The sequence below is a fragment of the Aulonocara sp. 'chitande type north' Nkhata Bay genome, linkage group LG7 (assembly GCF_057382095.1).
Source record: "Aulonocara sp. 'chitande type north' Nkhata Bay isolate Kocher_YH1m ecotype deep benthic linkage group LG7, A_spYH_male_GT1.1, whole genome shotgun sequence".
Taxonomy (NCBI): Eukaryota; Metazoa; Chordata; class Actinopteri; order Cichliformes; family Cichlidae; genus Aulonocara; species Aulonocara sp. 'chitande type north' Nkhata Bay.
Genome location: NC_141350.1, coordinates 60,158,076 through 60,183,310, shown reverse-complemented (window position 1 = coordinate 60,183,310; position 25,235 = coordinate 60,158,076). Strand labels below are relative to the sequence as shown.

At 41.1% G+C, this 25,235-nt stretch overlaps 1 protein-coding gene across 1 annotated transcript; it reads right to left on the bottom strand.

Annotated features, from left to right (window-relative positions):
- Window positions 1-176: 176 nt before the first annotated feature.
- Window positions 177-25,207, bottom strand: aars1 (alanyl-tRNA synthetase 1). Its single transcript, XM_086301719.1, has 20 exons — window positions 25,075-25,207; window positions 22,557-22,712; window positions 22,192-22,380; window positions 21,415-21,560; window positions 18,195-18,386; window positions 11,948-12,092; window positions 11,527-11,672; window positions 11,288-11,396; window positions 10,571-10,721; window positions 9,725-9,849; window positions 8,135-8,279; window positions 7,872-8,050; window positions 7,044-7,157; window positions 6,701-6,907; window positions 6,413-6,597; window positions 2,783-2,891; window positions 2,220-2,333; window positions 1,911-2,117; window positions 1,389-1,502; window positions 177-1,294 (listed from the first exon to the last, which is right to left on the bottom strand). The coding sequence occupies exons 2-20, from the start codon at window positions 22,698-22,700 to the stop codon at window positions 1,115-1,117; spliced, it is 2,901 nt and encodes a 966-aa protein (XP_086157845.1). The 5' UTR covers window positions 22,701-22,712; window positions 25,075-25,207; the 3' UTR covers window positions 177-1,114.
- Window positions 25,208-25,235: the final 28 nt, after the last annotated feature.

The following is a 25,235-nucleotide window of genomic DNA, read 5'->3' as shown; positions in this document are numbered from 1 at the left end:
CACAGGAGTCGCCCCCTGCTGGTCATTAGACACTGAGACGTGGAAGCTACAGCCATCTTTTACGTACAGTTTATGAACAGTGCTTGGAGTTTAGATCAATCTCAAATCCATAACAGTCCATCTGAAATGAATAACCCAAAGTTCATCACAGATCTACCAGGAATGACACAGACATGTGGCATTTGTCAGCTGTATTTATTCCATCCCATAGCGTGACATTTCAGTGACAGGAAGCAGATACAATAACAAAACTTTCTGCATTTAATTAATCAATATTAAATGTCAGCAGCATGAAATTGCAAAGATTGGTTACTAGACATGTTCGTGATCATTTTACAGTTAGTGAATTCTTAATTTACTAAATTAAACCCATTATTTTATTACATGTCAGAAAATGGCTTGTTATTTGAAGACTATAATACAGCTACTGCATGTACTGTACAACTTAAGTCCAGCTAATCACAGGAGAGCACACAGGCTTTTGTCATACACATGGACGGAGCCAAACTGCTTTCTGCCAATAAAGGATAAACATTATTTATACTGTGTCCAAGCTGGGTCAACTTTACTGTTATTCCTGAGCCCAAGTGGTACAGGAAGCCAAAAGAAGGACAAAGTGCCTTGGGGGCTTGTTTCTAAACAAACAGGACTACAGTGAGATGAAACTAAACATGGAGGCAGGATGGTGGTATGTCGAAAGCCCACTTTGTGCTCCAAGGTGGGAATTTTTTGTCAATTTATCTGAGCTGCACAGTACTTGTAGGAGGCTACATCAAATGTATGTCCCTTTTCTTTTCCTCTGCATGCAAAAATGAGTTGGAAACAGGAAAGTAGAAATCATCTGCCATCCTCCAGTTATGAGTGGATCTTATGTGTTCAAGTTATTCCCAGAGAGACGAGTTTTAACAGGGCAAAGCAGAAAGTAAAGACGAGTGGCTCATTTATTGCTGGCTGAGCATCAGTGGTTGAGTTTTGCTAGTTTTCCAGCCTTTCTAAGTCTAAAAGAGGAGAGGAAAACTAGGACAGGATGTTTGAAGATTTCAGACTAATTTCCACTTCACTCCCCGATATGTTTGTAACCGCACCTCCCACACAGACCCCACCCTCGTGCCTCTTAGTTCTCCCCCAGTTTGAGCCGTGCAAACTCGTTGGCCATCTGGAGCGCCTCCTGCAGGCACTGTGTGTTCCTGCCCGTGGCCTGTGCAGACATGTCTTTGCCGCCTCCCTTGCCGTCCAGCAGGGGACACAGCTCCTGAACCCATTGGCTGGCCTTCAGGCCACGGTTAGCCACATCCTGCAGAGAAGAAAGGTGGAGGGTGGAAAGCGGAGGGTTAAATTCATGGAAAATGCTCAGAGCAAGGCTTCTAGCATATGTCACTGAACGATACCTGTGGGACTTGACACAAACAGGTGATCTTGCCAGCATCTGGGTCTACAGTGAAGAGCATCGCAGCTGTCTGAGGGGACTGCGACTTCAGCAGCTTCAGTGACTCATTCAGAGCCTGAGAGAGGAAGAAGGAAAGAGGGATGTAAAGAGGGGTAAAAGGAAGTGGGAAGAGAAGAATAAAAAACATCTCCTAATCAGCACTATTGATGTCTCAAGGTCACAACTAATGGGCCACAGAGCTGATTTAGTCCCGTGGCAATAACACAGTGAGATAAGCTAAGTGAGCCTGAGAAAATGTGCAGAGATAAAGTGAATTTTAATACTGTTTGCACTCCTAATTTATTTCTGTACAGGATGCTGATGAAGTCTCGGGGATTGGATTATAAATTTGCTCTCTCTTTATGCTCTGTATATCCAACAAGGACATGGTTCTTTTATGGAATAACACGTAAAGAGATTTATAAGAATTCTGCTACTGATTTTTAGACTTGCCTTCCCAAAAATATTCTGTCTTGACTCTCACCTTTGCTGAGGCTCCAGTCTCCATCTCCATGATGAGCAGCGGCTGGTTTGGGTTGCTTTCAATCACCTCCTTCGTCTTCTCCAGAACCCTCTTCTGGATGTCAGCCTTGTAGTTGCGGTCCAAGTCATCCATGGTCTTTTTCAGGCCCTTCAGGGTTTCCCTCATCTCATCCTTTTGCCACTGAGAGATTACAGCGGTGCCTATCGACTGCAGAGGAGACGGAAATGTTACCACAGGGCAATTTGCAATTTTTTCACAATTTTTTTTATTTGCCTCAGAACGTCTCTCTAAACCAAACATCCCATTTACCTCAGTCATGTCAGCAATCTCTTTCTGTATGTCCTTGTTTGGGCTTGTCTGCTGCTTCACCTTGTCTCCGAGGGCAGACAGAGACTGGCGCAGGGCATCGGCTTTCCTTTGAGCCTGATGGATATGCGACACAGCAGAGTGAGGCAGGGGCAAAGATCAAAAAGGGCAAAGAAACACGAGGAGGAAGAATGAGAAGAGAAGACGACTGGTGGAAAAGATGAAAGACTAATTGTCTAAAAATAGTAAATTTGTCCTGTGGGCCTGAAGAGAGAGGGGTGCTACATTCTTCTTTCTACTACAGTGTTCACCCCAACATTCATTCAAGTTTCATCACAGAAACCCAAAGGTCGCTTTGTCTGGGACAAATTTTCCTTTAATCAGTCGTGTTTGTAGTTACCAGTGTGAACATTTCACCATCAAGACACCCCCGCCCCTCTGTGGGGCTACCGTCTTTAAAATGTTGTCTAAACCCTTCTCTGTATGTGGGGGTGGAAGTGAGTACATGAGTGTAACGCTTTGAGCGAGTACATCAGTAAGTGTAAGCTGTGTGTGTGTGTCCTGACCTTCTGGGCCTCTGTTCCTGTCACTGCAACGATGCGGCGGATGCCCTTAGCGATGGCCTCCTCTGAGACGATGACGAACGGCGCGGCGTGACCCGAGTTCTGCAGATGGCTGTGGATAACAGAAAAGAAAAACGTTACACAACTGCGGGAGGCAGATGAGAAGTAGGAGAGGGGCGAGCAGGAGCAAAGGATGAGGAGCAGAGGGAGAGGAAAACATTACCAAACAACAGCAGCAGGAATGAGAGGCTCTTTGAAGTGGCTGCAGATTAAAACAACATCAAAGACAGCATCAAGAAGCACACCAACAGTTTACTGAAACCTGAAGCAGCTTGAGATGGAAGGATGTGCAATTAAAACCAAAAAAAGAAGATAGAATGGGCTTAATGCAAATGTCTTTTGCGGTGCTTAAAATCTGAACCGACCCTCGCAGCCTTTGCATCAAATGTAGCTCGGAATATTGGCTCCTGCAGCACAAAATGGCATAAAAAGCCAGGCTATAACACAACGTGTGAAAGAGCGGAGATGTCTGGGCATTCAGGTGAATTTTACAGCCAGGAGCAGACACTGTACGAGTCAGTGGAGCAAGTCTAATCAGTGGATTGAGCTTGACGAAATGTTCCAGGCCTCTGTCTGCACAGGGACACGCTCGTCTCACCATAAAGATGCACAAATCCAATTAACGCTTTCCACTTTACACACCGCCCCTGGGCTGGTCTGAAAACTATCGGCCCAATGCAAATGCGCTTATTTGGACTTTTGTACACTGATGTGTTCACGCTGCACACTTGATTCCACTCAGGGCGCACACACAGTAATGGCACGGCAAACACACTTGAATCAATGCAGCATATCAAATTAAGAAAAATGTTAGCATGCTTGGATTTTTCATCCTGCCACATGTTGTCGTTCTGCTCATTTTTCCCCCCGTGCATTTTCCCAAACATCACTAACATCTGTGAAATACACTGTTAAACAAATAGGCATTGTCACCATTCATTATCACAACATGATAATGAATGAAGCAGCTCTCCAAACTAAAGGAGTGAAGCTGAGAAAAACTGGTTTGAGGTTTTTAGGCAAACACTAACAGAAGGCCATTTTCTCTGTTTGAGAAACTGTTGAGAAACTGACAATTAGAGTCCATTATTCATGGGGAACGGCTGCAACTGATTTAAATCACAGACAAGAAACCCATCAATAACATAGTTAGCGATAGAACCTGAGATCCAGCACCAAACTGTACAATCTGAGGTTGAAGGGTCCAAGCCATAAACCGTATATTAAACACAGCTATACAGTGGGGCAAAAAAGTATTTAGTCAGCCACCGATTGTGCAAGTTCCCCCACTTAAAATGATGACAGAGGTCAGTAATTTGCACCAGAGGTACACTTCAACTGTGAGAGACAGAATGTGAAAAAAAAAAAAAATCCATGAATTCACATGGTAGGATTTGTAAAGAATTTATTCGTAAATTAGGGTGGAAAATAAGTATTTGGTCACCTCAAACAAGGAAAATCTCTGGCTCTCACAGACCTGTAACGTCTCCTGTAAGAAGCTTTTCTGTCCCCCACTCGTTACCTGTATGAATGGCACCTGTTTGAACTCATCATCTGTATAAAAGACACCTGTCCACAGCCTCAAACAGTCAGACTCCAAACTCCGCCATGGCCAAGACCAAAGAGCTTTCGAAGGACACCAGGAAAAGTATTGTAGACCTGCACCAGACTGGGAAGAGTGAATCTACAATAGGCAAGCAGCTTGGTGTGAAAAAATCAACTGTGGGAGCAATCATCAGAAAATGGAAGACATACAAGACCACTGATAATCTCCCTCGATCTGGGGCTCCACGCAAGATCTCATCCCGTGGGGTCAAAATGATCATGAGAACGGTGAGCAAAGATCCCAGAACCACACGGGGGGACCTGGTGAATGACCTGCAGAGAGCTGGGACCAAAGTAACAAAGGTCACCATCAGTAACACACTACAACGGCAGGGAATCAAATCCCGCAGTGCCAGACGTGTTCCGCTGCTGAAGCCAGTGCATGTCCAGGCCCGTCTGAAGTTTGCCAGAGAGCACATGGATGATACAGCAGAGGATTGGGAGAATGTCATGTGGTCAGATGAAACCAAAGTAGAACTTTTTGGTATAAACTCAACTCGTCGTGTTTGGAGGAAGAAGAATACTGAGTTGCATCCCAAGAACACCATACCTACTGTGAAGCATGGGGGTGGAAACATCATGCTATGGGGCTGTTTTTCTGCCAAGGGGACAGGACGACTGATCCGTGTTAAGGACAGAATGAATGGGGCCATGTATCGTGAGATTTTGAGCCAAAACCTCCTTCCATCAGTGAGAACTTTGAAGATGAAACGAGGCTGGGTCTTCCAACATGACAATGATCCAAAACACACCGCCCGGGCAACAAAGGAGTGGCTCCGTAAGAAGCATTTGAAAGTCCTGGAGTGGCCTAGCCAGTCTCCAGACCTCAACCCCATAGAAAATCTGTGGCGGGAGTTGAAAGTCCGTGTTGCTCGGCGACAGCCCCAAAACATCACTGCTCTCGAGAAGATCTGCATGGAGGAATGGGCCAAAATACCAGCTACTGTGTGTGCAAACCTGGTAAAGACCTATAGTAAACGTTTGACCTCTGTTATTGCCAACAAAGGTTATGTTACAAAGTATTGAGTTGTATTTTTGTTATTGACCAAATACTTATTTTCCACCCTGATTTACGAATAAATTCTTTACAAATCCTACCATGTGGATTCATGGATTTTTTTTTCACATTCTGTCTCTCACAGTTGAAGTGTACCTCTGGTGCAAATTACTGACCTCTGTCATCATTTTAGGTGGGGGAACTTGCACAATCGGTGGCTGACTAAATACTTTTTTGCCCCACTGTAGCTATTACTCTATCTACCACTGGAGTTCACATTTTAAAGTCTAAACATTAGTGTGTTGGTCCCTACCATAGCAAGCTTAGCGAGCTTCTTTTTCTTTTTTCTTTTTTTTAAAGAATGGGGGACAACGCACAGATACAGATACCCTGCTAATAACAGGCATAAAAAAATAATACTATAATTATAACTTGTTGGAAGACTGTACCACAAAAAACAGCCATATTATTTTTCATATAGATCCATTATCAGAAACGCAGTCTTCAGTTCAGCTCAGGCTGAAGCCTAGTAGGTACAGCTGTCTCTGCTGACACAGTTGCCCCTAAATGTAAGACTTAAAATCCAAATGGTTGAATAATAAAAGAAAAACAAAATAATACTGAAAAAAAATCTGATGAATTTAAACAATTGGCTCAAATTAAGCACTTTAATACATAAGTCTAAAGGGTGTTTGACATATCCACACCGCTAACTCGAAATTTCAAGTTACTTTTCTCGAAACGTATTAACTCGAAATTTTGAGAAAATAATTCAAAATTTCGAGAAAGAGTTACTTTTTTTTTTAGTGGTGGAAACGGGCTTCCTTAGACCCATCACATATAAAAACTTTTTGTTAAGAGGAAACCACGCTGAGTTGACCCAACAACGTTAACAGCCATGTGGTTGATTTGCATTCCCCGTCAAGTGTGAGCAGAAATGCACAAAGACTGAAAACAAGTGTCATACTCACGTTCCACCACAAAACTCGATGGAGGTGAGGGAGCCAGCAGCACTGTTGGGGTCGGCCAGCAGTTCTGGGACAGGAATGCCAACAGACACGACACGGACCGGGTCGGGGTATGTCTCATCGAATACAGCGCGCAGACCCTGAATCGCTTTGGCTTCTGCGAGGGTTGCTTCCATTGCGTACACAGGCTGGAAAGTTCAAATCCAATATTAATATTAAATAAAAGTCTGTGAGGATCAACATTTTTTTCTCTTCAAAAAACTGGCTGGTGATTTCACTCCATCCACTGACCTTAGCATCTTTAATCATGGTACAAGCGATCTCCTCAGTCCGGTGGATCTCATCCGTGCTGAGAGCACCTTTAGCAGTGAAGTCAAAGCGCAGGCGATCGGGGGCAACCAGGGAGCCCCTCTGGTCTGCCTCCCCTAGCACCCCACGCAGGGCAAAGTTCAAGATGTGTGTGGCAGTGTGGTTGCTCATGATGGGTCTACGGCGAGCCTGGAAAGTGTGTGTGGATAGATAAAGCTCTACATAAAGCTCAACCTACCTAGAATCTCTTTTACTTAGCTGGCTTTTTTTTGTTTGTTTGTTTGTTTTTAAAAAATAGGGTCAATATCCCGGTTTCAATTCTCACCTCATCTACGTGTAAGGTGACACGGTCTCCAACTTTCAGTGTGCCATAGACTGTACCCACATGGAGAACGTAACCTCCTCGAACCTGCGTATTCTTCACCGAGAACTCCATGCGCTGCAAAAAGCAGAAGAGTACATTCAAACAAAAGTTTTCATAGGCAAAAAGAAAAACTGAAGGCAGTCTGATGGTTTGTGTGTCTATGAGATTAAATATTTTGGAGAACATGATGACTTAATAAGTTAAAAGCTCTTTATAGAAAGTTCCCACATTCTCAGCAAATATGAGAATTACGAGAAGAATACATAAAGACATACAAAAGAAATGAAGTGCTGGCATTTGAATGGACCCCCCCCCCCCACAGATGTTCTGCTAAAACTGATATGAATGTTTTCATGCCATTCAAGTTCTCAGTTATGGACGAGAGACAAGAACAATTTATTATCTTTTGTCCATTCTTCTGTAAGAACTATGATAATTCATTTCGCAGGCTTTTTCGCCAAGCAGATGGGCTGTTTGCTCACGGCCATGATTTCCAGCAGCTATCAGATCCAGAAGTGCTAATTGAACAAATGTGTTAGCTCTGAAGATAGACTGTGCAATTCTCATCCGCCCAGTTAAAAGTTGACAAAAGGTAAAGCTCGATTTCTCTGTACCTGCAATGTGTTCGGGAGGAAAAACAAACTCCAACTGTGACAATTACCCTAATGAAGGGAAACTATCAAAGCTCTTTTTTACAACGCAAACAGGATTAACAGAGCTCATTACAGAAGTGTAAAAAGCACATGAACCTAGGTGTTGTTTCCCTCAATTTATTTTTATTGCACTTACATCCTCTGTACTGTCATCCTCTCTGAGCATGTAGCCTTCATCAAACGTCTGTCCACCCTGCTCTGCGTAGAAGGACGTCTGGTCCAGCACCACGCCGCACTCCTGACCCGTGGTCACCTCATCGCAGAAGGCGCGGTCGTGACGGAGGGCAAGCACTGTAGCTGAGGTTTGCTGGAACTCTGGGTACAATAATAGGATACAGATCAGTTGACTTTAAAAGGTAAATGGACTTGTTATATAGTGCTTTTCTATGCATCACTTACGGTAGTTGCCGTTTTCATCTGAGGTATAATTGTATTTGGGAGAGTCATCTGTGGCGGGTATCTGCTTGTTTCTCAGCTCTTCGATGGCGTAGATGTCCAACATGATGTGGTCCTCATCTCCCGCGCCCTTACCCTGGGACTTCAACTACACACACACAAACACAGACTTATGCTCAGTCATAACCCCCAAAATACAGAAACATTTACAATTAAAATGTTACATAATTACAGAATGACTGATAGCAAAGACAATCACAATTTGCCTGGTATAATCATTCAATAAAGATTAGACATTTGTTAAATAATGACTGTGCAAGATTGTGCATAATTCATGCATTCAATCAGTTCCCAGAACTGTAGCAGATATGAGTTAAATTCCTGTACATTTACATCAATATCTAATAATTTTAAGCGTTCTACATTTATATCAGTGTGGAAGATGGAGTGACTTTGCGGGAGTGCTACAGAGATGGCACAAAATCAGACCCAAGCAGCACTTTCAGAGTTCTCTTTCCTTTTCTTTACAAGATTATAAGCTCTCTCACTTTCTTACAGACAGGTTTCAAAGATGCATATGTTGATTTCTAGCCAACATAAATGTTAATCAACTCAGAAAAACAAAAGGAAACAGCAACAAGTGAGGGGACAGCCACAAGACAAATTTCAGGTAAACTGGCTCAGACTGCATCCATTGCTTAAGCACATAACAGTTAAATGAGCAATTGGATTTGTAAAACATGTAGTGCTTTAGTGCAGAATGGATGCAGCTCAGTAAGATGAGGGGAAAAGAATAAAGGGAGAAGAAATTACAGCCATGACGAAGCAAAATCTGGGGGAAAGAGAGGACAATGCAGTATAGTTGTAGAAACCCAGAAGTGTAGAAATCCCACTTATGAGATATTTTGCAAGTTTCTTTTTCTGTATATTTATTCAATTCAGTTTTATTTATTTAGCACCAATTCACAACAACAGTTGCCTCAAGGCACTTTATATTGCAATGTAATGAGATATTTTCTGGATAATGCAAGTTTCACATGTTAAAGACCACTGAGAACATTTGAAGTTTGCAATGTTCCTAAATTTGTTCTCCTTCTTCAAGACACACTTGAATAATAAATAAGTACTTATGTGATACTATTTCTTTAAAACGCTGAGAAAAACTGGTTTGAGGCTTCACATGTGTATCTAATAAACTGGTAACTCTATATAAGGTTAAGGAGATATTGTAGAGTGATTGTGTTCTGTGTCAAACTCCCCCAAGTGGGAATGAGGAGAACTGCAGTATTGGTATGAGACTCGTACAAAATCGATGAAATGTGTGGGATAGAAATCAGAGGTTGCAGTTTTACGGAAAGCAAATCAATCTTTTGGCTTAATCAAACAACAAGGGGTTCACACCGGGCTGTAAAGTAAATGTAGGCTTATTTAAACAGCAGGTGCATGACTCCTGATTCTGACTTACAGTGCAGTACTGGAGAATGCTGACACAAAGCAAAACAGTGCACCCATAGGAGTGGCACAGTAGGGTAGTTAGCGAGACTCAGTAGAGTCAGGACGGTCAAGGCCATTTTCAAACAATCATCTGCTCACCTGTGCAGCCTTCTTCTCCTCCTCGAAGCCAGCCAGGTCAACCTCCATGCCTTTCTCCTCAGCAATAAGGGAGGTGAGGTCCAGAGGGAAACCGTATGTGTCATACAGCAACCATGCTGTGTCACCTGTGTGCACGGAGAGAGGGAGAAAAGATAGAAGTGTGAGTGTCTGAAACAACACTGCTTAAACACTTATGTCCTTGAGTCAGACAATAAAAAAAAATATTGATGGACTGGAGGCATTGTTTGGATAAGTAAAAGCATGAAAAGAACAAATAAACTGCTTTGTAGCAGCTTATGTTTGCAGGGTGCAGTAATGATTTGGACACACTTTGTGACAATGAAGAAATATTAGTTTGCCTGAGGTATACAACTTTTGAAAAAATCCATTACAGTGTACACCAACAACCCTGGAGGGTTACGTTTATAAGCAAAGCTGAATGTGCATCAATTTTTATGTCGCTTGAATTTATAGTGTGAAACATCAACTGATGAATTTTTAGCTTTTCAAACTAATTCCTTCCCTTTAGTGAGTATTTGTGTACTGATCTGAGAAGCTCTGAGGCATTGAGAATGACAATCAGACAAAAAGATGAAGGGAGAGACTGAACCATAATGCCAACAAATTCTGATGGGATTAAAAGCGGGAAAACAAAGCAACTGAAGGAGGGAAGAAATGACAGAAAAATGAGCCAAGAAAAGAAGAAGTCATGTGGGTGGTGAAGACAGATGAAAGGTGAAGAAAGGATAAAATGACGAGGATAATTCAGGGAGGATGTAACAAAAACAGAGCAGTGAACTTCTCAAAAGAAAGTTACACACATTACACTAAACACCGCACTCTCACCTGGGATTGTCTTTGTGTCAGCCAGACTCATTATCTTCCTATCCAGGATACGGCGCCCTCTGCTGAGGGTTTTAAGGAACTGCACCTCTTCCTCGTTAATAATATCCTTCACCATTTCTGGGTCTTTCTTCAACTCTGGGAATGCTTCACCCTGGAAAATGCAGTCAAAGTAGACAGATGGAGATGTAGACAGAGAGGGGGGAAGAAAGAAAGAAACGGAAAAGGAGGAGTAAAAAAAAAAAAAAGAGACACATCATTTAGAGTTTATTAAGTGTTATATATTAACTAATACTAAACACCAAGATTTTTTGAAACAGTCATGTTTTTTCACAACACTGAAAAATACAAAATACACACCTCACAATTAAGAATATATAAAACAAAATCTCATGTGAAATCTAATATTAATAATAAGGATGCTTCCTGCAGTGAATTCTATTCACTGCTGTCATCCAGTAAATGCAATTAAGCATTAAAAGAAAAATGGAATTAAACTAGTTTTGGTAGAAAAGAACAAATGTTTTTTTGGCTTCTAAAGTAGGAAATGCTTTTTAAAAACGCAAGAGGAAAACTGTCTTCAACATTAACCCAGTCACACTACAAGATCAGAGAATAAAACAGCTAAAAATTAACGTAACCCTCATGACAATAACCCAAACAACAGCAAGTTGTGTGTCTGTAATGCCTACTTGGACTACAAAGGAAAGAAAATCTCACCAGGGAATCGACCACTACATCCACGAGAGAGGCAAAGAAGCCTCTCTGAGCGCCCAGCTTCTCATGAGAATATCTGACCGCACGGCGCAGGATCCTCCTTAACACGTAGCTAAATATGGTGGAAACAACAAAATATTTTAATGATGTGTAAAAAAGGCTCCACAAAACTTTTCATTTGCAGCAATCATGTTACTTACTGTTAAGTCTGTTGAGTATTTAAACAATTAACAATGTCTTACCCTCTTCCTGTGTTGTCAGGCCGACCGCCATCTGATAAGGCGATGGTGATGGTGCGGGCGTGGTCAGCAAGCACACGGTAAGCCATGTCGATACCATCAGCGTCCTCAGCACCTACTTTTCCTGTGTAAGGTCGAGCACCCGTACCCTGAAATAGATCATATTCTTAATGTTAGATATGTGGGCCCCAAACGTCTTCCTCTAATGTAAATAAACACGTTGATAAATGCTGCTGTTAAGGCAACTTTGTGTGGATTCATACTACCAGATTAATTTATAGGAATAAGTTTTGATATTTTGATTCAGTAGCTATTACTATTTACTGGATCTTGCCCAATCTAATCATAATTTCTCTTTCATTGAACTGTCAAGTAAAGGATAGATCGTCTCTCTCTTTCGCACAAATCCTTGACACTTCTGTACCTTCTGAATGGCTTCAAAGTACGGTATGAAAAGGTCAGTGTCATAGTTGGACATCTTGTTCTGCAGTACAGACACAAGGCGCTCCAGACCCATCCCTGTGTCAATGCTCTTCTTAGGCAGCGGCTTCAGCTCCGTCTCGGACTCTCTGGAAACAACAGTTAAAAAACACAGATTCACTGATCAGTAAAAAGATTTAAGACCTCTTGGCAGTGCTGTTTTGTTATAGAGGTGCACACATGTTATTCTTAAAACATACATGTATATGTAATTTATATGCAACTATTGATCTTCTTATTTACCATTGTAGTTTGCAGTTTATAAAAAAATAAAAAAAGACTACTGCTACCCTGTATTTAATTTACGCTCTTCCATAAAAATAGGCCCACTGGTGAGAATTACTTTTATAAGAGAAAATAAATAAATTTTAAAAAATCCGCGACAGTAAATTTCTTGGAATGCGTAAACAAAAGATTTCGTTTTAAGTGGTGTGGAAAGTGGGAGTGTGCATCTGATTTACTAGCTTGAACATTCTGTCCAAAACAGATAGAGGTGTGTCCAAATTCCAGCCCGTGTTCCTTGTATAGATTCATGTAAGGGTGTGCTGCTGCCACAAAGGTTCATTTTAGTTTATTTTTGTCACCTGCTGAACAAGTAACAAGGCTCAGGTGAATCTGAAACCCATTTAAGCACACGGCTGCTGTTGTGTTGATAATTACTGTCAGTGATAACTTTTCACTGTTGTTTGGTTCAAATATGGTGGGAAATTAGAGGTGGGGGAAAAAATCGATACAGCGTAGTATCGCGATATTTTGTTTGCTAATAATGTATCGATACAGGGACAGCAGATATCGATATTTTGTTCCAAAAACTTCCAGTCCACCAGATGGTACGGTTGAGCTTTTTCTCTAGTGAGGTCAGCAGAGGTTAGGTCAGCACATGGGAAAATAGATCAAACAAAGATGGAGGAAGAAAAAGAGATCAGGAAAGCGCCATCTGCGTTTAAATCAAATGTCTGGACGTACTTTGGATTTTTTAACAAGGATGGAACAAATGAGATGGATATGACACACGGGATTTGCAAGGTGTGTCGTATGAAAATAAAGTACTCTGGGAATACTACGAACATGAGGGCCCATCTTACACGGCACCATCCAAAAATAGCATTAACCGCGGACGGGAAAGCTAGCTCTGAATCAGCTCCACTGAAAAATCAACCAACGCTGGACACTCTTAGCTTAGCAAAGCTATCTCCCAATTCAGAGCGAGCTAAGAAAATAACACAATCTATCACGTACTTCATCTGCAAAGACCTGCGTCCTTACAACATTGTGGAAAACGAGGGCTTTTCTTACATGATCAAGACGCTGGAACCCAGGTATGTGATACCATCACGACGTTTTTTCGCGGACACAGCCGTACCCAATCTCTACATAGATGTGAAGCGTAAAGTTGAGGAAAGTTTGAGCACAGCAAAAAGGGTTGCATTAACTTGCGAAGCATGGACCTCGCGGGCTGTGGATTCATATGTGACTATAACAGCGCATTATCTCACAGCGGACTGGCAACTGCTGTCTTACGTTCTCCAAACTCGAACATTACATGAAAGTCACACTGGAGCGAACATTGCAAATCTCCTGCAAAATGCAGCACAGGAATGGGGGATTGCCGACAAAAATCTGGTGGTTGTCACCGACAATGCTTCTAATATGACAATTGCCACTCAGCTAGCGGGATACCTGCATGTAGAGCTGGGCGATATGAGATTTTTTCATATCACGATATGTTTTTTTCATTTCAGGCGATAACGATATCTATCACGATATAAGCCAAATAACTATATTTGTAAGATTTAAATGTGCCGTTGCTCACAAGTAAAATGTGAAATAATCAGCAGCTTGTTTTTATTTAAATATTTATTTCCCATAATAAGTTCAACAGGGTAGATGTACTTAAGGAACATGAGACTTTTTCAGATAGATAAAGGCAAATATTGCAAACTACACAAAAGGCAGCCGCTAAAGCGTCTAAGTTTCAAAATAGAACAAACGAAACAGACTAAATTGTCAATTCCACTTAGAAACAAAATATTAATTCTAAAAATAAATCTTAGTTTGTTTTACAGAAGAACAGACAAAACTGACTAACTTTTGTCAATATCCAATAAACTGAGAACTAAAAGGAAATTCTCAATCTCTCCTTGTTGTATAGCTGAGCTTTTCAAACAGTTTTAACAGTTACTTTAGTCTGACAAAAGCCGAATGACGAATTAGCGCTTCCAGTCAGAGACTGCTATGAACATGCCAAAGCAGCAGGTGGCGCTAGATTCCTAACCGTGCAGAAATGTTGGCCAATCAGAAGTCTAGAAGCCTCGGTGGGAAAAAGTAAACAAAGCTGGGGCATAGAAGCAGAACCGAATCGTATGTGTGGACGGACAGTAACTGTGTGTATATGTAAGCATTTAAACACTGCAGAGAGTAGAATTAACAGTAACAGTATTGTAGAAGTTAATTTCACCGAAACAATAACGTGGCGCACAGTGTGACGCATGCACCAGTTTATTGTATTTCCAGACTTGCTTTCGGCACAATTTACAGTGCACGCTACTCTGTTTTTTGTCAGACTTGAAATAGCCGAAATACCTTCACACTACAGAACTTCTATGGCTCTTCCGTTCGACAATCTCTCCGGCGTTGGAACCATCATCTGTTTTCTCTTCGGTCACGCTCGGTTGATTTTTCTAGTCGGCACACTCATTTCCTCCATTAGGCGCTGGCTCCATTACCCGCTGGCTGCTTCCCAAACAAACACACGTGCGGCTTGGCACTTGTGCTGTACGTAACAAGTCACGCGACGTGACGCTGCGGCTGTGATTGGTTCGGCTCTGCGCTACTTAATTTGGATTGGCTGACCTTTTTTTTTTTTTTTTTTTTTTAAGAGGACAAGAGCGGCGAGGTCTATCGCGATAGCTTAATTTCTCTATCGAGTAAAAGTTATATCGCGATACATATCGTTATCGTTCTATCGCCCAGCTCTACCTGCATGTGAAGTGTTTCGCCCATACGCTCAATCTGGCATCACAACGAGCCTTAAACCTGCCTGCAGTAGCCAGGGTCTTGGGAAGAGTGCGGCGCATAACTGGGTTTTTCAATAGAAGCACAGTGGCAAACCACGCTCTGGAGCAAAAACAGAAAATGTTACAGCTCCCGACTCACAAGCTCAAGACCGACGTCTGCACGAGATGGAACAGTGCTTATGACATGCTCCAGCGTTTCCTTGAACAACAACCTGCGATTTGTGCAGCGCTGCTGTCTCCCGAAGTCAGAAAGAGTAGCACAGATATCTTTACTCTAAACGAGACGGATATTGGGAACACTGAAGAAATTGTCCGGGCCTTGAAGTCAATGCAAGTCGCGACTACTGTGATGTCTGAGGAAAAGAATCCTACTCTGTCTCTCGTAGCACCGCTGCTAGCACAGCTGTTGCACGACACCCAAGACAACATTGGTGACACAGCGCTGGTCAGAAACATCAAGCAAAGTATCAGTCAAGATCTTAAGAAGAGATATGCCAGCACAGTCGAGAGGAACACCCTCTACACAGCATCAGCTCTCGACCCACGCTTTAAAACCCTGCCGTTCCTGTCACTGGAGGAAAGACAGGAAACCTATGCCAGAGTGGTTGCTGAGGCTATAACCCTTCAGGTAAGCAAACATTCTGGTGTTATAATTTAAATAACTTACTTACAATATTAGTAGATCGGTGATATTTTTGTCATATTGGTAATATTCTATTTAACAATTAAATACATTAATTATAATTTGCTAACATATTACTGCATACTAAAAGATATGAAATATTTATTTTCTTCCTACAGGAAGTTTTCTACAGGAAGAAAAGAGGTAGCAGCCCATCTGTGAGCCAGAAGCCCATGAACATCATGAGAAACCTGACGAGACTGAACAAAATCTCAGACCCCCTCTCATACCAGCCAAGATGAGGAAGTCTTGTGGGTTAACAGACTTGCTTGGTCAGACTTATGGTGATGTTGGAGCCCCACCAAAATCATTATCTGCCACAGCTGAGGAGGAGGTGAAAAGATACCAGGAGGTCACGTCACTGGCACTCACAGAAGACCCACTAAGCTGGTGGAAATCCCATGAGGAAGTCTATCCTTTCCTGGCCACACTGGCAAAAAGATACCTTTGTATCCCAGGTACTAGTGTCTCGGCTGAAAGAGTCTTCTCAACCGCTGGAGACATCGTCACAGCAAAACGGAGCACTCTGACTTCAGAGCATGTTGATCAGCTCCTTTTTCTGAGCAAGAATGCTGACATTGCTTCACTGTCCAAATGTGTTTAACTTTAGGGCAGCAACAAACAGGACAGTTTACTTATTTTAATTTAAGAAATGTTTTATTTTATTTAAATTTAAAACTTTTTTATTTAATGTAAAATTATATTTTGTTTTAAGCTATAATTGTACCGGATAGTTACATTCAGTTAAGTTGGTTACTAGACTGTTATACAAACCGTTCACTTTGTCAGCTGTGATGGCTGCACTTACAGCCACACAGTGGTAATATCACCATGTTAGTGTAGAGGCTTATAAGTAATATTGCATTCACATTTCTTTCTTTAAATATAGGAATTTATTTACAGAACAATAAATAACTGGTTTTGGTTTAGAATTCATTCACATATCCACATAACACTGCATTCTAAAATAAGTGCGCACATTTTAGTTTACACTGTTATGTATGATTAATCTTTTGTTTTCTGAGTTACCTTAGTTGCAGCTGTTCCAGTCCCTTGATTAAGGAGCCAAGAGGTGGAAAAGGGGCGGAGCGAGCTTTAAAGGAAGGCTACAAATTGGTTCACGCCATAACTCGGGACCATGGGGGGGAATTGGAGTTCATTATGTTTGGTTTAGTTAGGTTTTGTGTGTTTTACCCCTTTTCCTGTTTTTGTGGGCTGATCAGCCACTATTTAAGTTTCCCCTTTGTCTCGTTAAGTTAGGTCAGTTTGTTTGAGTTATCAGTTGTGTTGTCAACTTTGAGTAGAGTTTTGTTAGTTTGACCTCTTTTATGGGCCCAAGATTTTGATTCTTTTTGCATGAGTTAACCAATTATGTTTTTTGGGTTAAATAAAAAATCATTTTTTGGACTTTAACCTGTGCCTAAGTTTCCTTCACTGCTCGGTCCATCACATCAGCAATAAAACTGACTGACATGAGAGAAAGACTGAGTGTGAGACTTTATTATTAGATAAAATGAATATTGATAACGTTTACCTTTATGGACAAAATCTGCAGTAGAAAAAATATGTGATAAATCACAAAATATCGTATTGCAATACCCATAATATTTCAAATATATATATATATTAAAAAAAAAAAAAAAAAAAAAAAAATTCGCAATAATATCGTATCGTGAGTTAAGTATTGTGATAATATCGTATCGTGGGGTGTATGGTGATTCCCACCTCTATGGGAAATACTACAAAACATCAGAATGAAAATGCCTACATACCACATGTACATGTGAATACAGTCTTTCCCTGTTTGTTCAGAACATGGAAATATATTAAGTTAATATAAGGTGCACCGAGCTTTTACAGGTCCCTGTATTCCAGCAGTTCCTCCAGTGCATTTCATTCTGCTTATACCTGTTATCAGTATTTCTAAATACCCCCCCCCCCCCAAAAATGAGCTTTTATACACAGCAGAAGACATAAACGCATAACAAACATTACATTGTTGCAACAGGATCTAATTTCACTACTGGATCGATGTTGAGTGCAAGTTCAAAAGGCTGGGTGCTTAAGTTTTGTGAACACAGACTAGAAAAAGAACTTAACAACATATCATTTTTTTCTTTAGCTCACACCAAACGAGCACAACTATGGATGTGAAAGCAAACCCGAGCCCTGCTGGAACTGAGGACAAAGCAACACTATGGATTAGTGTAGCCCAGCAGCCTTGACAGGACTAATCCTGGAAGTCATTTTCAAAACACCACAAGGTGTAAACGAATGCAATGAACCAAGAAGATTTTACACTGCCTCATAAGGCATGAGAATAAATTACTCTTTTAACACAGCATGTGATGGTGTGTGAAAAAAAATGTGTGAATTTAATGCAAAAGCATTATTCCTTCAATAAATTATTTTGCTTCATGGATGCAATCATCGATTCATAAAGTCCTCTTAGTAAGATCATTTTTCACTGTGTGTGTGTGTGAGTGTGTTACCTGTTGAACTGGATAAACACCAGGTTCCAGATCTCCAACACATCGGGATCATCCATGTTCACCAAGTGAGAGGCGTCTCGCCCTCCAATGCGGTCGTAGTGGATCTCACTGCAAGGGCCACAGGGGCCGGTATCTCCCATCTCCCAGAAGTTATCCTTCATACTGCCCGGCAGGATGCGAGCCTCATCCACGCTAAACCAAACAAAGAAACAGAGAGAGGCAGAAGTTGAATCAACTCCCTTAAGATGAGAAAGACTTTCATCATTAATTTAACATTCACATTAGGGCTGGGCCATATTATACCGTTCACGGTAATACCGGTATAATGTTAGGCAACGATAGGAAAATGAAATATCGCGATAGAATGGGAGTAAAACGCGCATGCGCAGTGCCTTTGTTTTCATACGCACATGGCCGATTGTTGAGTGAAACAGATGAACCAGAATTGGTTTGTAAAAATGGTGCAACTTCAGTGATGTGGAACTGATTTGGTGTTTGTCCGTCAGATACACGACAAAGCACATTTTTTTGCAGAACATGCAAGCGGCCGTCGTTATTGTCGTATTTGTCGGACTAAGATGCTCTTAAATCTGGGAGTAATCTGGGTCCTAAACTCCGTATGCTTCAGGTCAAACAACACTGCAGCATCACTGAGAGTTAAAAACTGTCTCAATTCTTTCATCTTTAATAAAACGATCAGCATTGCTGCTTTACCAGGTGTAACTATAAAGTTTAACTTCCAGGCATCCATGAAAACAAAAGTTATTACATTTAACGGAGTTAGAAGTTAGCAGGAAGCTAGCGGAAGTTAGCTCGCTAGTTTTGCTAGTTACCTAAGCATGATATAGCATGTTCTGACTGAGAGATTTCTGAAAAAAATCAAACGTACAGCTCTGCTATCACTTCCAACATAAATGAAGACAGGAAACTAAACAGCAGTGACGTTTGTAGGGTTACTGAAGTTGGGCTAGCTGGTATATAATGATGTGCTACGTGATCGCTAGCGACACAGCTATATTAGCATAACATAAACAGTGAAGCTGGAGGACGAACACTAACACTTTTCCACTTATAAAAGTTAACGTTAAGGTTCTTCATGGTTAGAGACAAATGCAATCGCATGGCAGGATGCTGTAAAAGGACCAAACTTCAGTCAGGAGAACAACTGAGATAATCCATCCACAATACGAGGTTAGTCATTAATATACTGCAACATGGGAATAGAGCAGCTGCCAGAGAATTCAACATTAATGAATCAATGGTACAGAAGTGGAGGAAGCAAGAAGAATGAGTTTAATCAAGTTTGATTTATCTGACTGCTTTGTTTCGCTTAATGTGCCTTATAATCCTGTGCACCTTATGGTCCGAAAAATGCGTACTGCACACTGCAGTTTAATGTTGCAAAGCACCTCTTTTTAACTTCAGTGGATATTATACATGGTTATGCTCAGGATATGTCAGCCCATTTCTACTGGAAATGCCTTTTGGTTAAACTTTCAGCAAGGAATTTGCATTTGCACTGTTACATTTTTATAAAGCTTTAATGTACATAAAAACCAGCTTCTTGTTTAAGTGAAAATAAATGGAAGGTTGTCTTTTTGCGCTAGTAATGTTGTGGAGTTGTATTTTGTCTCGCATCAATTATATCATCGGTTATATCGTTATCGCAAATTTTCAAATATATATCGTGATAAATATTTTTGGCCATATCGCCCTGCTCTAATTCACATCATGCAAAAATGTTTTTCCTACAGACAAAATTCTGTCCTCTGATGAGGTTTTGGAATTTGACCAAAGGGAGATCACCAGGATTGTAATGCATACTTTTGAACTACTGTTTTGTTTTTTTATTTTAAGGTGTAGTATTAGGGCTGTGCGATATGACTAAAATCTCATATCTCGATATAAGACATCTATCATCCCGATAACGATATAAAATCACAAAAATTTAACATTTTCTGTGAATCTCGGGCAGCTCGACTTGCGTGAAGTGTTTCCAGCTTGGGTGTATGTATGTATGTATGTATTAGGGGTGCAACAATACTCGTATCGATATTGAACCGTTCGATACAGTGCTTTCGGTTCAGTACGCATATGTATCGAACAATACAACATTTTTAATTTATTTTATCAACTTTTCTTCTGACGATGCTGTCTGTGTTGAGCGCTCAGTGGATCTGCGCTCGACAGTGCAGCCTAGGCGGAGTAGTCGAGCGCAGATTCACTGAGCGCAGGGAAAACTAGCGAGACAGAAGTTAAGCTCTCCTTGCAACATGGCAAATTGAACCTCTCCCACCCTCATTCAGATCTGGCGTTTGGAACTATTTTGGTTTTCATGTGACGCATGACCCTGAAGGTAAGCGGACAAGAGTAAAACAGTATGTTGGATGTGCCACGCAATGCTCAATTACATTGGTGGGAACTAGTGTGTTAGCGCAGTTTGCTCTTTAACATGTTGACGCTGTCCAGCCCCATGCACGGGGAGATCCGCGGTAGCTCGTTAACGGAGATTTGCCATGTTATGGCGTTAACATCATTTCAATGAGATTAACGCTGACAGCACTAGTGGGAACACAATGAATATGACTGCACATTTACGCCGACATCATCCGAGTGCAAAGACAAGTGGAAGCAGACAAAAACAACAAGCACGCATGCTACAAACTTTACCCGAGTCATTTAGACAGCCGTTAGCACATGATTCTCCTTATGGGGACCTGATATGTTTAATATGCTGCTGAGAATATACCCCAGAAGAAGCGTATAGTATAGCTTTTATTTTGGAAAGAGCCATTTCTCTGTAATAAACTCTCTTTTCCAAAGATGAGCGATTTCTCGATCAGATAGATTAATTTTTTTATTACTTTGTTGTTTCAGCAACATTCAATTTAAAAACTGTACTTTTGAGTTAAAATATATATTTATAATTTTAATAAATGACAAATTAAAAAAGCATGAACATTTTTTTTGTATCAAAAAAGTATCGAACCGAACCGTGAATTTTGTGTATCGTTGCACCCCTAGTATGTGTGTGCGTGTGTGTGTGTATATATATATATATATCAGATTATAGCTCATTTTGATTGTACAGAAATGTCGCTGCCTCTTTCTTGCCATTAAAAAGATTGGAAGTGCCTTAAACCTGCAAACTCGTTTCACTTTTTGTATCACAAGCTTTATCTATTTTTACATACAGTCAATGCTCCCAAGGCTCACTCACCCCAAGTCCATCCAGATCTGTTTGCACTCCAGGTCAGGCTCCAGGCCTGCATCCTCATTACCTCCAAAGTAGGTGACATACAGGCGCTCTAAAGCAATACCAAACTCCTGAGTCAGCAGCTCCAAGGCCATCTTACAGGCTAATTCCTGGAGAGCAAAAATGATGCAATAACAATTTAGAGCTGTTTAGGCAATGTCTTATCCATTAATAATGATAATGAATATGTCATTGTAATATAACAAGCAACATTGACAAAAAGGAGAGAACAGCCAGATTCTCACATAGATCAACTTTAACCACTTCAACCGAAAATATAAAAAGAATTAGATGAGCCCCAGGCTCATATGTTCAAGCATTTTTGTATTAGAATTATCTCCTTTTCTCTACTTACCTAAGATAATGACACTATGTATGTTTTTACTAGTGGACAATCCCCTCACTCTTATTTTGAAAGTGCCTTTTTCCTGTGCCTTTACAATGAGCTCACCAATGCTACAGAGCTGAACAGCTACTGCTAGCTGCTGTCCAAGGCAAAGAAGTTGGTAGAGTCACTTGAGAGGGAGCAGATTATATTGCCTAGTTATACATTTATCACAAAGTACTTGGCAAACAAAATGTTTGCAGAGGAGAAATTTATAAATGGTGAAAGGTCCTACAGCAATATGTGTGTGTGTGTGTACTCGAGCACTGTTCAACAAACAGGATTTAAATCTGTGGGACTAAAAATACAAGTAACAAAAAAGTGAAACTGATGTGAAGGATGAGAAAATGTAATACCTTAAAGTAGTCCCCAAAGGACCAGGAGCCCAGCATCTCAAAGAAGGTGTGGTGGTAGACATCTTTACCCACATCGTCCAGATCATTGTGTTTGCCTCCTGCACGAATACACTTCTGGGTGTTGGCAGCACGACGCAGCCTGGCCATGGGATGTGATGGATCAATAGTGTTGAGGAAGATGGGCTTGAACTAAAGAAATGAGGTGCAAAAAAAAGAAAAATCTTGAGAAAAAAAAATGTTTGTTTTTTTTTCAAGAAAGTTTGCTAAATCTGATTTCCGAGCTTATTCTAAAAGTTGTGAATCAGTGGGAACATAAAGAAGAGCCATGGTGTAGGAAGCAGTGTTGGGAAAGACATTGTGTGTACCTGGTTCATGCCGGCATTGGCAAAAAGCAGCGTGGGGTCATCCAGGGGGATGGTAGATGAAGAGTGAACGTACGGGTGCTCATAGCGACAGAAAAAGTCAATGAACTTCTGGCGAATTTGAGCTGCATTCAAGGAGGAGTCCATTCTGAAGAAGCTCTGTGAACAAAATTACACACAGAGAAAAGAAACACTTTAGCTATCAAGCACATTTAGAATCAGAATCAGAATCAGAATGGGGTTTATTGCCAAATGTTGAGCAGGTTTACAACATTAGGAAATTGCTGCGGTGCTTCAGTGCAAACATGCTGTCATAAATAGCACTTAAATAGACATGGAAAAAAATAAAAGTAGGGATAAGAATTAAAAGTGCTACGTGGAAAGATATGTGCATGAGATATACATGAGATATATACATGAGAATAAGAATTAAGAGTGCTACGTTGAAAGATATATACATGAGTGCAGGTGGTGATCAGTGCCAAACATAGAATGATGCAGTGACACAGCGTAGGGTCATGTGTTAGTGGCGGGTACAGTCATATGGTTATTGTTCATGTGTCCAACAGCAGAGGGGAAGAAACTGTTCTTATGGCGAGAGGTTCTGGTGCGAATGGACCGGAGCCTCCTGCCTGAGGGGAGCAGGTCAAACAGACTGTATCCAGGGTGAGAAGGGTCAGCTGAGATCCGAGCTGCACGCCGCAGTGTCCTGGAGGTGTACAGGTCCTGCAAAGATGGGAGTCTGCAGCCAATCACCTTCTCAGCAGAGCGCACAACACGCTGCAGTCTCTGTTTGTCCCTGATAGTGGCTCCAGCGTACCACACGGTGATGGAGGAGGTGAGGATGGACTTAAAGAGGTCTTGTATGCAGCCAGTGATTTTTTTAAGTTAATTCTTGGTCCAATTAAATTTTTCCAGGTCACAGAAAGACGAATAATTTAACTCACAGAAACTGGTCCCATTTAGAGAGGTGGATGATTATTTGGTCTGAGTAACAGCAACTTTACTACCGAGTTATTAGAACACAATTAAGGCCTGCTCTTCCCTTTCAGGCAGTAGTCCCCTTAAGGGTACACTCTCAGTGCTCGTGCCCAAATACTAATTTAGCAAGTACAGAAGAGGTGTGTGTGTGTGTGTGTGTGTGTGTGTGTCACATCTTGGGTAAAGCTTTTTAAACAGCTGTTTAAAACACTGGCTTACCATCAATTAACAGCATCAGCAATTTCCCATGGGTTTCTCTTCCTGTCATGACTGCGCAACTAGCGAGAGCTCTGGCAAGGCTGGTGCATAAGGGGTTGTACAAACCACCTTGTTGTTTTCACCGTAAGAAGCAACAATTTTCTTTCATATTTTATATGCAAGTGCTGTACTTTGTTGGAAGCTGTTGGAGTAGCTCCTTTTTATGTACTAAAATGTCATTCAAGGCAATCCCATTTAATTAAAAAAAAAAAAGAATTATACATTTGTCAGTGCTTTTAAAGGCCGGTTAAAGAACTGTCCAGTGTTGGTCCGAAAATACATTTTTTTGTCCATAAAGTATCAAAACATTATGAAATTGTTTATCGGTCATTATAGTAATTGTGCATGTTTTGATTTTACCACTCCACACCAAAAGCTTAAAGTTAAGTCTGTTTGTAGGGTGTGGATGTTAACCTAGCTGCAGCTAATTGGCCTGACGCTCTTCTCATAAACAACAGCAGCTCAGGAATCCAGTGAGACAGGTGAGGCACACAATGCTGCGATCTTAAATATGAAGTCAGATGCAATTTTAGATAAGAATGGAAACAAAAGCAACTTACAATTGATTTGTAAGCACTTTGTGGATTTTTGGAGTACACATATTTCATTAAAATGTGATACCATATATAATTAAAAGGCAGCAGAGCTCAATTCCCAATGGTGAAAACTGACTGCCAAAGCAAACCTCAGCTGGTGTTTTCAGCTTTCTGGGTAACAAATAGCCCATGTCCCCGTCCTGACAACAAAGCATTTAGCGGGCAGACAGAGAAAGAAGAGACGTGGGAAGTATTAGCCCAGTGGTTTTGAGAAATAAATAATGGTCCATTTTCAAGACAAAATAAGGACATTTATAATCATAGAACAGGTAGACGGAGACCAGGTTGATGATAAATATTGGACCCATCTTTCAGGTTAGTAACAGGAACAGCCCTGTTCTCTGTCTCCATGGCACAAAATCAGTGAACTTAATCTCGCAAGCGTAACATAAACTTCCAGACCACACAAATTTGTGACAGTCATGTGATACAACATATTTCCTCTTAAAGTTCTACCAAAAACCGACAGTCTTCAATATAAGCTAGTCAGCTGACTATAATTGTTATTGTAGGCAGAGGCACTAGCTTGATCTGACGTTAGCAGGCTAATGTGTTAGCTAGTTAACTCAAGCTACCTCCCTGCGCTCATCCTGAGATAGACAGTTCGGCACACTGCTCTAATTGAAAGGCTATTCTGCTGAACAGTACAATAAAGATAACTTATTTAAACACATGAAAATACTCACAGAAGCCGCTATTCCCGCAGAATGAATCAGGTACTTCTCCTTCACTCCACGCTGCTCAAACTGAAGGAAAGCACAAGCAGCGGGCACGCCTACGACAGCCTCCAACTGGTCCGGCTACACAGAAAAGTCAAGAATTCTGGATTCTTATTGGACAAATCTAC